The 16,465-nt window shown below is 41.4% G+C and overlaps 1 protein-coding gene across 1 annotated transcript in view; it reads left to right on the top strand.

Moving 5' to 3' along the window:
• Positions 1-16,465, top strand: part of LOC122800441 (rap guanine nucleotide exchange factor 6-like) — a 141,945-nt gene that overhangs the window by 87,742 nt on the left and 37,738 nt on the right. The window contains exon 3 of the mRNA XM_044069886.1: positions 15,207-15,350. Within this exon, the coding sequence (XP_043925821.1) occupies positions 15,207-15,350 (144 nt within the window). The remainder of the gene's footprint in view (positions 1-15,206; positions 15,351-16,465) is intronic.

The raw sequence follows: 16,465 nt of genomic DNA, 5'->3' as shown, positions 1-16,465 counted from the left end.
ACCAAAGTGAAAGACACCCTCACCACATGCGAGCAAGAGGGAAAGACCCTGTCTGCTGTAGGGGTCCGTTTGTCCCTCCCATCTAGGCCTTACCCCAAGGCTCAGAGGGGAGGAAAAATGTGGTTCAAAAATTCACAGAAGTCTTTCCCTGCTGGTCAAGGTGAGTCCCTCTCCAGAGGCAGAGGAGGGGGTGGCTATTCTGGGAGATGCCGCCCTAGGGGCAGAGGAAGCCCTCGCAATTCGGGAGACCGTGATTCCTTTCACGGGCCTTCCTGTCATCGTCCCTGATGTATTGCCCGACTGTGCTATTTCGGAGCCAGTCAGGGGGCTGCATTTCGTTGTACCCAGAAGCCTGGGCAAGTATCACTCAGGATCGATGGGTGCTTCGTATAGTTACCGGAGGTTATTCCATCCCCTTATTGTCAGACCCTCCTCCACCCAAGAGAATCCCAGACATTCCACCCAGTCAAAGGGATCACGCAACACTAGAAATTTCAAAGTTACTGGAAAAAGGAGTCATCCAACCTGTCCCCTCAGACCAGATCAGATTAGGGACTTACTCAAGACTCTTTTTGGTGCCGAAAAAAACAGGGGACCTGAGACCCATCTTGGATCTCAGCTGACTGAATCGCTATGTTCTAAAGTCCAAGTTCTGAATGGTCACCCTTCAGTCTATTTTTCCATTACTGGGAAAAGAAGTATGGATGTGCTCCATCGATCTCAAGGATGCTTACTACCATATCAAAGTGGACAGGGCATCCAGGAGTCACTTACACTTCCGACTGGGAGCCAGTCATTTCCAGTTTTGTGCCCTGCCCTTTGGCCTCACCACAGCCCCCAGGGTGTTCACCAAGTGTTTGGCAGTGGTGACAGCTCACCTGAGATGTCAAGGATTCCAAGTGTTTCCATACCTGGATGACTGGCTCCTCACCGCCCCCACCAGGCATCTTCTCATTCAGGCCAGGGAAAAGACCATTGCCCTTTGCCATCAACTAGGAATTATCTTGAACTGGGGAAAGTCTGCCTTGCTGCTCTCACAGCATGTCACATTTATAGGTGCAGAGCTAGACACCGTTCATATGCGGGCGTTCCTGCCTCAAGAAAGGATAGAGGTGTTGCAGGGTCAGGTTCGCGCGTTGCCACCCCTCAAGAAGGTTCAGGCCAGATGGGTCCTACAGCTCCTTGGATCCATGGAAGCCACCATTATGTTAGTGCCCCTAGCCAGATTACACATGAGGCTTCTGCAGTGGCTTCTCTCTGCCCAATGGTCCTTTCAGAAACTTCCCCTGTCCCATCTGATCCTACTCACCTATCGGTGCAAACAGGACCTCTCTTGGTGGCTGCGTTCCACCAACTTGAACAAAGAGAATCCGTTTATTCCTATGACTCTGGTTGCCACGGTAACCACGGACGCCTCCCAGATAGGGTGGGGGAGGGGCATTATCTTGGAAGGACAGTGCAAGGCACCTGGCAGGATCACGAGGTACATCTGCACATCAATGTTTTAGAGATGAGAGCGGTGTTACTGGCATTGCAAGCACTGCAGAGCTCTCTTCCCCTAGGAACGATTGCAGTTCACTCCGATAACATGTCTGTGGTGTGGTACCTGAACAAGCAAGGGGGAACCAGGTCTTACCCACTATGCAGAGAGGCCATGCGAGTGTGGCAGTGGGCAGTATCTTCCCGACGGTTCCTAGTGGCAACGCACATTCCGGAAAGGCCAGTGTGATTGCAGACAGGCTGAGCAGATCTATTCTGATGTCTTACGAGTGGTCCCTGAACCGCCGAGTTGTGGAACAGATTTTCAACAGGTGGGGTCAGCCTTGCTGCGACCTTTTCGCCAATCCCCACAATACCAAGTGCAGCAACTACTTCACTCTGATCCCCCCACAGGGGGAGTCACCCAGGGATGCTCTAGTCCACGATTGGCCTCCCGGTCTGCTCTATGCTTTCCCTCCGTTTCCTCTGCTACCAAGAGTGATCCAGAAAGCCATTTCCTCGGGAAGCAAGATGATTCTTATTGCCCCACACTGGCCTCACCAAGTCTGGCTCTCTTTTCTTCATCAGTATGCAGTGGACAGTCCTTGGACTCTGGACCCAGCACCGGACCTACTGACACACATGTCAGGACAGTCCCATCCCTCCCTGCGGACCCTCAGGTTGACAGCCTGGCTACTCCACTTTCATCTTTAGTCAGACTTCATCGTTTTTCACCTGAGGTAGTACACATTTTATCTTCTTCTCATAAATCTTCTACCAGGAAGATTTACTCCAGCAAGTGGAAAAGATTTTCAATTTGGGCTCAGGCCAAGGGACTGGATCATTTCACAGCCCCCATCCCTGCTGTTTTAGATTTTTTATCCACACTTTTTCAGCAGGGTTCTGCTCCTGCTACCATTAAGGTTCAGCTGGCCGCTATTTCTAATTTTCATACCTCTTACGAACCTTATCTCATGGCTCATAAGCTATGTAAGGCCTTTTTGAAGGGCACCTTGTTGCTTCGGCCTCCTGTGTCAGAACCAATCATGCCATGGGATTTAAATTTTGGGTTGCAGTCCCTGACGTCATCACCTTTCGAACCAGCTGCCACCTGTGAATTGAAATTTCTGTCTTGGAAGACTACATTCTTAATAGCTATCACATCAGCCAGACGGGTGTCGGAGATTCAAGCGTTGTCCATCAAATCCCCATATTTAATATTCCATAAGGACAGGGTTTCCTTGAAACCTAATCCATCCTTCCTTCCGAAGATAACCTCTGCCATTAACCTCAATCAGTCCATTGAGCTGCCAGTTTTATTTCCTCAATTTTCCAGCAAGGCGGAGTTTAAGTTTCATCAATTGGGCGTACACAGGCAGCTTCGTTTTTATTTACACAGGACAAAACAACTTCGTAAGTCTGACCAACTCTTTGTGTCCTTCTCAGAAAATAGAACAGGTTTCCCTGTTTCTAAGATTAGAATTTCCAGATGGATTTCTGACTGCATCTCCTACGTTTACTCGTCAGCAGGCAGAGAGTTACCGTTCCCTGTCAAGGCTCACTCCACCAGGGCTGTTTCCGCTTCAGTAGCTTATCACTCCAGACTATCCTTGGATGAAATTTGTGCTGCGGCCATGTGGGCTTCTCCCCACACCTTCATTACTCATTACAAATTAGACGTGGCTTCTAGGGGCCGGGCTTCCTTTGGTTCCACTGTTCTCAGGAGCATCTTCCATTGAGCCTCCCAGGATAGAGGTGCTGGGGACGCTGTCCTGTGAGTAAGAATGTAGGCGAGATTGGACCACATAACATCTACAAGTTATGTACTCACCATAACGCTTGATGTATGTGGTCCATCTCGCCTCACATTCTTATGTTCCCTCCAACCTTCCCCCCTCCTGGAGGATTTGGAGGCGACATTTGTTTTCAGTACCCTTCGGTATTGGTTATTTTTTTCTTTGCTGCCCTGGTTAGTGTTCTACTCTTCTGAACTGTGGTTGTGCATGAGGTGTGACTATGAGCTGCTGCAAACTAGATCTGGGGTTATGGAGCAGTGCAACATGGGATACCAGGTTAGCCCAGTCAATTAGAGACTTTGTGCTAGAAAAATATAAGTTGGCCGAGTCGGAGCCGATGTTCAGCTCCGAACCCGTGAGTAAGAATGTGAGGGGACCACATACATCAAGCGTTATGGTGAGTACATAACTTGTAGTTTTTATATGTGCAGGCTAGAAGGGCTTTAATGCCCTTGCTTGAAATATTTCTGTGTATGTATGCTTGTATATTTTATATCCATATCTATACTCGAGAGCTTCCAAATTCTCAGTTTATGTATTATCCTTTGCTTAGTCTTTTTCTGCATATCTTTTACTGCCATAATGAAATCTCTTTTAATCATTACACCAAAAACTTCATCTTACCATGGTAAAGATGTGGGTATTGCTAAACCAATTTGTATGTGGGTTCATAGTTTACTGCTCTGTCATTTGTTTTATCTTCATTTATTTTATATTCCAAAAAGACATGAAACTGTCTCAAAATGTTTACCAACACCAACTTGTCATTTTCTGGATTTATTAAGTATATAATAATATCTGCAAGTAAAGCTAACATTTCTTAAGTACCATAACAGTTTTATCCTTAACTTTATGAATCTGTTAGCTTCTTTGCTGATGTCTCAAAATGTAAAACAAATAATAAAGAGGAAAGTGAACATTCTCTGGTTTTCTGTTTAGATATGGCTTGTTAGAGAGAAACCCTCCCACCTTAATTCTTGCTTGAAACTTAACACATATTCTACTTATTAACCCTGTTATTCTTTCAGGGAATGTAAATACTACCATACTCCTAAAATCCCAGCTGACTATTGAATGCTTTCACTGCATCAAGACCCATCAACATTAGCAGTCTTTTCTTATACTTTGATTTTGTTTGTATCGTCATTGTTCTGTTACTGTTGTCCAATGTTTGCCTCCCCTCCACAAAACAATATTAATCCATTTTTATCATTTTTGGAAACACCATTGTCCTTCTTTTAACTAGTGTAAAATAAATCATTTATAATCCTAGTTTTAAATTATAAAGAGATTATTTATTCATTATTTATTTGTCATTTGTTAACCGGGTTAGTCCAGCTGGGCCAAAAAAAACTTTTTTCAGTGGAGACCTGAGGAGAAAAGCTCCAAATATGCCAAAAAATGACATAGTTTCAGAAACAGTACTAATCAAGTTTAACAATTACAAAAATACAGAACTGTACAAATAAAAATACACAATTGCTTAAAAGGTTAATCCTGTACAAATAGAAATTCACAATCTTATAAAAGGTTTATACAAAAGGCAATGGTAGAGGTCACAATTAAATAATAGATTTATATAAAATCCAATGGTAAATTGTAAGGAACAGAGACTGTTTTGAGAAAATAAAAGTTCAAATGTCTGTGTTAGTGAAGTGCAAGAGCATTACCTTGCACTACAGGAATTTACAATAAGTTGACTTACAGTACAGCTAAAAGATAACTTTTCATTGGCTTGCAAGAGTTTATTTTATCTAGAGAGCAGAAAGATGTACGTTTTTGGGTATAGTGGGTGATTAGGTTGGGTCCTGGCACCGGCAGGAGCTAGTGTTTGCAAGGAAGGTTTTCAGCTGTAGTTTGAAGCTGTTACTGTGTTTGATATGACAGTATTAGCCTAATACTAACCTATGAACCTGAACCTAAAATGTTTGGGGTGAGACTGTTCCAGGTTTGGGCAACTGTGCTTTTGTAAAAGTAGTTTGCCTGTGTTCTTATTAGGTTTGCAAGTGTCGAGAACGAGTTGATCGGAAATATGGAGAGTGCGAGTAGGAGTATAGAGGAATACTAGAGAGAAGAGGGAAGAGTAGGCTGAAGGTTTATTGATTAATACACTGTTGAATGTGTAGGGCAAATTTTAATTGGTCATCGATTGTGATCCCCAGGAGCTTAGTATGTGAATCAGCTTTAATAATAGTGTTATCAAGAGATGAGATGAGATGGTAAAGGTGGATTTATGATGGAATAGAGATTTCGGAAGGAAGAGGAGGAGTTTTTTTTTTATTAGGGTTTAGCGTGAACTGGTTATCAGAAAGCCACTTTTTGATGGTGAGAAATCCGTTCGAAGTGATAGAAGGAAGGTTAGTGATGTTACCAGAGCAGGAGATGAGAGAAGAGTCGTCAGCATACTGTATCAGGGAGGAGGAGGTGCAGGATGGGTGGAAGTTGTTAGTAAAGATGTTGAAAAGAAGAGGTCCAAAAATTGAGCCTTGGGGGATGCCTGTCTGGATAGGTAAGAATGGGGAGCAGGAGGTTTGCCATCTGACTGATTGCAATCTGTTGGTTAGGTAGCTGGCGAACCAGAGAACAGTAGAGGAAAAGAGGATGAGGTTGGATAGTTTGGTTAGTAGCTTAGAGTGTGATACAGTATCAAGGGTTTTAGAGAGGTCTAGGAAAAAGGAAATAAACCAGTTGTTTTTTTGTCTCTAGCCTCTATGACTGTGTGAATGAATGATAGGGCTGTGGTGGTACTGTGATCTGGCCTAAAGCCTTGTTGAGTGGGGGTCAGAAGGTTTTCCTGGATTAAGTATGTATGAAACTGCTTGTGTGTGCATTTTTCCTAGGATCTTTGAGAGTGAGGAAATAACTGGTATAGGTCTGAAGTTAGATGGTTCAGTAGTTTCCTCTGTGTAGAGGTATGGTGTAGAAAGCTTTCCAGATGTCAGGGACAGTAGATTCCTGTATTGATCTGTTTACAAGTATTGAGATGGAATAAACTATAGAGTGAACTGCAAGTTTAAGGAATGGTGAGGGGGTAGGTTTTCTGTGGAGTGAGAGCATGGTTTCACTTTTAGTAGAAGAGATTTTATAAAAGCAGTGGAGACTGGTTTCAGAGAAAATGGGGTAATATTGGTGGAAGTTTAGGGGGTGGGGGAGGATTATCATTTTGGTCAGTATGGGTTAGTTTGTGGATAGAGTCAGTAAAGTAAGTGTTAAGTAGTGTGGCAGTTTCTTGAGGAGTGTTATTTGGGCAGGGGTTAGGGGTAGTAGGAGATCCAGGGTGCAGGATTTTATTAATGGTATGCCAGAAATTGTGGGGGTTTGAGTGGTGAGTGGATTGGGCATCATAGTAAATTTGTACTTATCTTTATTGATTTGCTTTTTAGTGAGATTTCTAAGTTATTTATATTTTTAGAGTGACATCGTGGATTTAATTTTAAGCCATTGTTTCTATACACGATCTCTTTTATCATAATGGAGTGAGCATCTTTTGTAAGCCAGGGGGCATGGTTAGTTTTTATCCTAATTTTTCTTAGAGGAGCAATGGAGTTAAGTATATCAAAGAAAGTATGATTGAAATCCAGTACAGCATCACTGAGGGGAAGGTGTCAGAGGTAGGGCAAGTTAACTAATGACAGTCGATTATTAAAGTTTCTGCATCAAAGTTGGAAAGGTTGAGGAATTCTTTGTAAAGGTAGATTCTAGGAATTTGAAGAGAGTGTCTTTGTATATAAATAGGGAGATTGTCACTCAGGGCATCAGTAAGTGTGCTAGGGTTATGGTAAAGGTTAGGACTGGAAGTAAGAATCCAATCAATGATGGAGATGTTGATTTTGTTAAAGCGAGTGGGTGCTGTAATTAGTTGACTGAAGCCAGGGAGGTTGATGCTAAGATTTGGAGAGTTAGTTGATAGTTGTATCCAGTCATTGTTGACATCACCAAGGACAATGGTCTCGTAGGGTATATGGAGTGAGATCCATTACAGGATAGGTTCTAAGATGGGAAGGTTATTTCCAGATGGAATACAGATGGCTGCTATAGCAAATTTCTTGTGGGGGTATAAGTAACAATTGAGGATGTGTAGCTCAGCTGGTTGGAATTCTGGGAGAGTTATAGGTAGTACGGATAAGTTGAGTTGTTTGGAGTACAGGATTGCCACTCCTCCCCCTTTTTTGGAGATTCTGTCTTGATAGTAGGTATTGTAGCTGGGAGGTAAAATTTTGTTATTAGAATTCTGAGGTTTTAGCCATATTTCAGATATGTTAAGATGTGTGGTGGGTAGTGGGCTATCCAAGAGTGCAGTTTAGTGATTTTATTATGTAGACTTGTATATTTATTGAGTAGCTGGAGAGATGTTTGGTAGTAGGGGGAGGGAGGAAAGGTTAGTGAAAGGTATGAGAGGGGGTGGAAGGGTGAGGAGAAGTAGAGGGGCCAGGATTGGGATGAATATCCCCATCTGGCAGAAGAGTTTTTGCTAATTGAGTTAGTTTGGTATGGCAGAAGTAGTGAGTAAAGGATTTGTACTTGAGTTTAGGGGGTAGGGGTGAGATTAGTTATTTTGATTTTAAGCAGTTCAATGTAGGAGATATATAATTATGGAGAGATTAAGAATGGTAAGGGAGGGTATTTATGGGTTGTTAGGTAAGTGAGTGTAAGAGAAAGTTGTGGGTAGTGAAGTTTACTATGATAGGTTAAGAATGTAAGGTATTACATTAGGGGGTTGTAAGGTAGAGTTGGAGCATGATAAGAGAGGATGATACTGTGAGAGAGGAGAAGTAGTAGTGAGATATATGTGAATGTGTGAGTGTATGTTTATCTTAGGGAAATTTTCAGTTTCAAGAGATGACGCAAGGAATAAGGAGGAAAGAAAGTGAAGAAGAGAGTTGTTGGGCTGGAAATATGCTTGTTAAGGTAAAGGGGGTGGGGGTCGTTAGGTGGTGTGTAAGGAGGATTGTGAGTGAATATAGAAGGGTTGGAAAGGGGAGGGTATACTTTAATTGGAAAATATGTTAGAGTGGGTGGGACTATGTCAGGAAGGTGGTAAGTATAAATCTGTAGTAATTGGTGGTGGGTGGGAAAGAGGGGAGGTGAGCCCAAGCATAGCGAGGGCGAACGGAGCGAGTAGAATACAGCCAATAGTGGCATTTTGGAAACAATCAGTGAGCCAGACTAGGGTAAATAAGTTCAGATCTGAATTTTAACACAATAATTCTTAAGAACTGTATATATGTTTTCTTTATGTTTTTATACTTTACGTTTTTAAGATCTGGTAAGATAACACTCACTTTTAGGAAGGTTAGTTTTCAACCATAACCAAGAATCAGTGATAGGTCTGAGTAGTTAAGCATGGGCCGAGGGGGGAAGGGGAGGACTAAGCTAGTAGGGTTCCCAGTAGTGTGCACACCAGAGTCAGGGAATGGCAAAAAGATAATAAGCTGCGTACGGTGAAAAATAAAAAGATTTATGGTCATACACTGCAAGTTCTTAGGGTGTTTTGCTTGTTGCTCTCCTTAAAGTTGATGCCATGATGGGAGGGGTCCAGCAAAAGGTAGATTGGTTTCAGAGCCATGTTGCTCTTTATGCATTGTATAAAGGAACTGTAATGAAGATAAAAGGGAGGACAAATTAAGAGTTTTAATACAAACAGAATAGGAAACAGATTACAAGCAGGAATACTATGCACAGTTATACAAAGCAAGGGACTAAATGACATTACTAGCATGTAATATGTGTAAATCATTGATGCCAAAAAGTAGAATGGCTTTGAAATACTAAAGACACAGTTCCTACACAGGTGTTTTAGCAGAAAAAAAGAAAAAACATATAGTCTAACTTCACTACACACTTGTGCTATCTCTGACCAACCAGACAAGAAAATAACATACTATCTAAGGCAAAATACAAACACAGTTGGAAGTAGTGATTAAGCACAGATGCAGTCGCTACAACATAGGGCTATAATCATTAACACTATTAACAACATTACACTAGTGTGCATTCACAAACAACACCATGGACATTTTCAGTTGAGTTGAGAAATAACACGAGGACGCTAATCTCTGAACATTGTTGAGCAATTACCCACAGTAACTGAAGCCAAATTTAAAGAGTTCTTTCCCTCTTTGGGTAATACAGAGACCCCCAAAACACACTCACAAACATTCTACACACAACACCAGTCACATCAGTAGACAACACACCAGTGTCTCACAAACACAGCCCATTAAGCATAACAATAAACCAATGCAGCCCATAAGGTATAACAATAAACCAAACATACTAGTCATTGGCGACTCAGTAGTGAGACACACTGATATCCCCCTCACCTGACTCAGGAAGGAAAAGGTCACTGTCAGCTGTCTGTCAGATGCTAGACTCCGCCACTTCATGCACACACTTAAGTCTCTCCACAACAGGTACAAGTATGACTCTGTCATTGTCCATGTTGATGTGAATGACTTGAGATGTACCTCCCTGGACTATATGAAGAGAGACATGATTGATCTCTCAGAGTATGTGCTCCAGGCAGATATGACCATAGCCCTAAGCCACATCTTACCTTCACCAAGAATGATACCAAGAAAAAATAATTGACTTCAATAACTGGCTTAGCTTCAGGTGTCTTTCCAAGTGGATCCAGTATCTGTCTGCCTGGAATGACATGGTTGACAGGCCTAGATGCTTTGCAAGAGATGGCCTCCACCTGTCACCCTTGGAGTTCCAGATCTTGGCCAAGGCTCTTGCCTACTCCATTGTGCCTTTTTTAGGCTATGTTCCAGAGACAAATCTTCCAACATAAGAGGTCTGTCAAAAAGCAAATTGAAGGTCACACTGCTTAATGCTAGGAGCCTTAACCTTAAAATGCACTCACTAGAGGCTCTCCTCACACTGGAAGATGCCGATGTTTGTGCAGTCACGGAAACTTGTTCAGGACTGCAGAGAGCACCCCTGTCTTACCAGGCTATACCTCATTCCACACTTTCAGACCCCAAGATGAGGTTAGAAAGACTAAGGGTGTTAGAGTCTCTATTTTCATTAAGGACAGGCACACCTCCAGACTGGTTTGCCAGCATGACACACTGGAATTAATCCAGCTGCAACTGATAGTTGGCAAGACAGCCATCCAAGTTATAGCCAGCTGTAGACCCCCCACCATGTCTCAGGAAACCAACTCCTCCTACCTGGACCTACTTGACTCCATCAAGATACCCCTTACACCCTGATCCTTGGTGACTTCAACTGTACCACCATAGACTGGGTGAACTATTCCTGCACTAATGCACTCACCCAATGATTCCTTAACTTCATCAGTTCTAACGCACTAGACCAGCTGGTCTCATCCCCCACAAGGGGAGATAACATTCTGGACTTGGTTCTCACCAACATAGACGACCGCTGCACCACTCCCATATTATGTTCTTCCCCTGGTGAGATCAGATTATCGGTCTGTCTCATTCGGAGTTTGTATCCCACCCTACCTCTCCCCAGTCTAAGCCAGGCTAAAGCATTTCTCAAAAACTGACTACAGCCTTCTAAGGGAGGGTATCAGTAGCTTCACACTACTGCCTCCCTCAGAGAATGCAGACAACTATGTTGAACAGTACGCCAGTGCAATATACAAGCACCTGTACAACTGCATGGAGTGAGCCATTCCCAACAGAACTAAAACCTGCTCCTCAAGAAAACACAAACCTGTCTGTTGGGCATCATCTTTCAACAGGCTTTACAACAAAAGGAAGAAACAGTTGTCCAAGGGTAAAAAGGAACAAATTCCACATTGGAAAAACTCTCTCCTCTGCCTCAACAAGCAAATTAGATCACTCTTGAAACCCTCCAAAACAAATTATGATTTGAAACTAGCTTCCAAAACAAAGGGAAACCCCAAGTCCTTCTTCAGTTACGTTAGGAACCTCCATGGCAAAGCCCAAGTTTGTTCCAAATTAGTACTTAATGGTACCACTTACACTGATTCTGTTGACTTAGTCAACCTGTTAGCTAATAGGTTCAGTGCTAACTTCCCTCTCTATAGCCCCCCAAAGGCCCATTCGACATCCCTGATACTTGTCGTACACCTCACATCTCCATAGATCAAGTGTTAAAGTCCCTATCCAAGGCAAAGAGCACAGCTTCCATGGGACCTGATGCTATCCAGGCTGTATTCTGCACCATCTCCAGCAAGAGCTAGCTTCGCCATTGAGCACCCTGTTCAACCACAGCCTAATTACAGGCTTTAGTCCAGCTGAATGGAGAACTGCTATTGTCATCTCCTTGCACAAAGGTGGTACCACTACTGATCTGGGAAACTGTTGCCCCATTAGCTTAACAAGTCTGATCTGTAAAGCCATGGAGTGTATTATTATGGATCTTGTAAACAAGGACATATGCAATCTCCAAGAACTTGACACTACTCAATTCGGATTTGTCAGGGGCAGATCTTGCCTACTGAACCTGGTTTACTTCTTTGAGACTGTCATCAAGGCCCTGGATGACAGAAAGCCAGTACATACACCTTACATTGACTTGGTCAAGGACTTTGACACAATCCCCCACTCAGGCATTATGGAAAAGCTAACACAACATGGCTTTAATTACTATCTCATCGGGTGGGTGGCCAATTGGCTCACCGATAGGACCTAAAAGGTCAAAACAGGCACCACCACCTCCAACAGCAGACCTGTCACTAGTGGTGTTCCCCAGGATTCTGTCCTGGGACCTCTACTGTTTGGCATCTACTTCTCAGAGGTCCAGGCAAAGACAAAGGGCCTGTGGCTGACCAAGTTTGCAGATGACTGTAAGTTGAGTGCTGTCATTGACTCCCCAAATGATGTTAACATACTGCAAGAGGGTCTCACAGCTACAAATAACTGCTGCCAAAGTTATGGCCTTAAGTTAAATGCAAAAAAATGTATTATCATACCATTTGGCAAAAACACAGGCTGTACTGATTACCACTTCAATGGCAACCCCCTAAGCACACAACCTCTGGTGAGAGACCTAGGTACTCAGGTTGACAACAACCTCACATTCAACCATCATGTGGCGGCAGTGGTCAGAAAAGCCTTTTACTTGGTTCATCTCATAAGTAAAGGGATTGCATCCAGAAAAAAGGAGGTTATACCCTCTCTGTACTCCTTCCACATTAGGACTATAATTGAGTATAATGCCCCGTTTGGTGTGTACCTCTCCAAATACATGCACCAACTGGAAAGGCCACAAAAATATGTCAAAAAGAAAATCCATGGCCTCCAACACCTGTCTTATGCGGACAGGCTCAAATCACTATCACTCTACTTGGTATCTTACAGATTGCTCAGAGGTGATCTGTGTCTCTCCTACAAGGCAATATTGGACCCTGTCCTATTACAGATGATCCATATCCTAAGTCCAACTCCTCACTCATTACCCGCTTGATAGGCCTAAGTCTAATATGCAACATCAAGAAAACCTGCTTAAGAGACAGGTTTGTCTCCCAGAGGCTGCCCCATCTCTGGAATAGACTTCCCATACATGTCAAACAGAGTACCTCACTGACCCTCTTCAAGCCCAACCTTGATGAGTGGATGGGAAACCACAAATTTGTTCCAGGGGTTCCACATTTGTCCCTCAGTGACAGGGGCAACAGGTGCTGACTGAGGTTTCTTTTTGGGGCTAAACTCTTGGCTAGGCTTGTAAGGACTCCATGTCCATTAGCCTAGTAACCTCCTATGATCCTATGATAATACAACCACCACAGCTTTCTTCCAAAATAGTGGTACTCCCCCATATTTTTTAAAATATAGTCAAACAAAACCTTCCAGATATTTATCATTGTATGTGTGGCATAATTAAGTCTTCCATAAACAATATGTGCCTTTTCCTGGTTCCCCACATTTCCACTTTGCATGCATTTTCATAAAAATTTCCAAAACATCTGTAATATATACATAGGCTCCCTAAGTTTGGCTACTTTTTCTACTCTCTGTTGCCTTAGTCATTTTGCTAAAAGTTTTTGCGCTCTAGAGCTGCTATCAAAAAAGTAGTTGCTGAAAAGCAGCCTTTTTAAACTCGTACATATTATTAAAGTACCCCTTATTGTCCCTTTAGCACTTTGCAATTGCTACTCTTATTGTTTTTTGAGGTTCCCTTTCTTCTGAAATACTTTAATCTTTGTCAGTCCTTCTAAGTAATCCCTATTCTTTCTTTCCTGTATGTCTTTCTTATTTCTACAATGTTTTTTAAAATCCATTTTTATTTTATTGTACTGTCTAGCCATTCTGAAGTATTTTTTCTCTTCCCTAGTAACTCTTAATTCATATGAATCATATCCACTACTCATTTAATAAATTCCTGTCTTTTTAATAGATCAATAGGAAAGGACCCATTCCTTAAATTCTTCTTTTTTAAAAAAGGTAAATAGGAAAGTATCAGTGTTTCATTTTTCTTTCATTACCCTGGCTCTTTATCTTAGTTTTTATCAGTGCATGATCTGATATAGTTATTGGATGGGTCTCAAAGCTTTCAATGAATTACCCATGCTCCTGTAAAATATAATTTCTACGCAGTCTAGTCCAGTTATTGTATTTTTATGAATGTTATATACATTTTGTTTTGAGTTCCTGCTACTGAATTTGCATCTTCAGTACCAAATATTCTCACTTTTGTTGTTTACATCATTGTAAAAATCTCTATAGAACACCTTAAAAGATGTTGGGCAAAGGGTAGGTATGACCCAGGAAGAACAGGAAGCTGTTTTATTAGGAGAGGAAGCTGTTTTATTTTCATGGTATCATTAAATTAAATTCCTTGCTTCGCATTATAGTCATCTTATAAACCCCAAGTGTATCAATTTGTATTTTTTTCCATTTCCAGTTTGTATTCCTGTAGTTCCTGCTACTGAATTAGCATCTTCAGTACCAAATATTCTCACTTTTGTTGTTTACCTCGTCATCACTAATACCTCCAACTTACAATTGCCCACAAGCTCATCTACAAACCTGCAAGTTGTCCCTCTCTCGCCACAGCCTTACAACCCTACATACCTAACTGCTCCCTCAGATCCGAAAACCAAAATATTTCACAAGTTTACAAACCCTCACACCCTCCTGGCCAACTACTGCTGTCCTGTTCCATAGCAAAACAGTGGAATTCTCTTCCATCCATGTTACGTAATCTATCTAACCATAACAATTTCACCTCTTCTCCCACTTATCATCTAAATGGGACTGCCCTTCTCACTCTCCAGCTTAAGAACCCCCCTTACCCTACTATATCCATACTTTATATCCTATACCATTAATGCACTACTGTTCCAGTACATGTATACTTCTTTTTTCAATGCTCACTTTATAATACGGTACACTATCTATGATGTACTACCATCCACAGTACCTATATGCTTTCTCAACTCTCATTGTCTACCTAACTTACTATGTTCAATAACTATATGTTGAATATTTCCAGTTTTTCTGTTTTCCAGTACATGTATGCTTCTTTCCCAATGCTCAATGATTAAGACCGTACACTACCTATGATGTACTACTATATACATTACCAGTATGCATTCTCAACTCACAAAGTGTACCTAAACTACTATGTTCAGTAACTATATGTTGTATATTTCACATAATGTATATACTGTATATATTTTGAATATTTGTGTATCTTGCAACATGTGAATACTGTATAAATTTTGTTTGGAGCTTTTCTCCCCGGGCCTCCACTGAAAATGGGCTCTTCTTTGCCCAGTGGACTTCCCTGGTCATCAAACTGAAATAAATAAAAACATAAATAAAAATATTGCTAGTTAGCTGCAGTGGTGCTGTGAATCTGTTTACTGTGTTGTACTTTATCTGACTTGTTTTACCAACCTTTGCTATACTGTATATTTTGTTATAATAAAGCTTTAACATCTTTAATAGTATGAAAATGTTTATTTACATTTTTCTGTGCATCCAGGTACAAGTTCTCCTCAGATCATTAAGAAACCTGTGGGTATGACCGAAGAAACGAGTGACAAAAAGCAGGCCGATGATGCTTTGTCTACTGCATCATCTGTGCATTCTAGCCCTCCTGCTTCTCCTCAGGGCTCTCCTTGCAGAGGTATGTTTGTGGAGTAAAATCACCAAGGTCTCAGTAAACTTTTTGCATAGTACAATTAAGTACATTTTGATATCTGTAATTTAGCTAATGTGAAATATACCAAGGACGCCTTTAAATGATAGCTTGTTGACTGGTCATGGCTTACTATGGGACAGTGGAAGTTCTCTTCTAAAATAAAGCTAATATAGAATTGATTACTTATGTGATGACTTACATTTTATGAGTACATTGCTTCAGAGTGCTGTAACAGTCTTATTAAAAAGTCACCTCACAGAGACTGTTCCCTAGTAACGCATCATAAAATGTGGTGCTTTAAAGTAGATTAAGAAACTGTTAGTACAGTAGGTGACATTATGTGACAAGTTTGTCTAGTAGTAAAAACGTCATTTTTTTTTTTTTTTTTTGAGGGGCAATGCTCTACATTTATTTGGTATGGGGGCGGGCTATTGCTGTCTGTTTATGAAATTTAATGGCCGTTTTATGTTAAAGAATGTGCAAATAACATCACTTATGTGACAAAATATATGTAGAGAAATAATCTAACAATAATTTGTGCTTTGATTAAGCAGACTAAAACATAATAGCAGTTTAAAATGGTGAGCATGCTTAATTTTTTGTGAACATTCCTATATTGTACTGCATTTTCAACGGAGATTGTAATTACAATACAGCAAATATCTAAACGATGTTCTTTATCTGCAAATACTGTACTGTAGGAGTGTGTTGGAATCCCTCATATCTATAAGGTGTAGTCTGGAGAAACAACAACATGTATGTGCTTGTAATAATTTCATTTAAATCCCCCCAATGCTGCATTGTAGATAATGCTTCATAAAAACTATTGCTGCATGCATCTTCTCACTAAATGCTGTGAACTGTAAAGGATTCTAACTCGCTTGTACTGACTTTATTCAGAGGCATTGGACTTCATGTAACAACTGTAGCTTAACTGCAGTTCCATTGAAAATGTACAACATAAGGTATAGCAGCTGTGCAGTTTTGCTCCTGCACATGTACTGAAAACAGTATCTGTTAAAACATTCCTGTAGTGTTGTAGTAAAAAATATTGCCTAGAATTGTTGTCTTTAAAGACGTGATATTCCAGTAGATGGTAG

The sequence above is a fragment of the Protopterus annectens genome, chromosome 4.part0 (assembly GCF_019279795.1).
Source record: "Protopterus annectens isolate FY-2018-M chromosome 4.part0, PAN1.0, whole genome shotgun sequence".
NCBI classification, from domain to species: Eukaryota; Metazoa; Chordata; order Ceratodontiformes; family Protopteridae; genus Protopterus; species Protopterus annectens.
The sequence above is the reverse complement of the archived record's forward strand: the minus strand, read 5'-3'. Positions and strand labels throughout refer to the sequence as shown.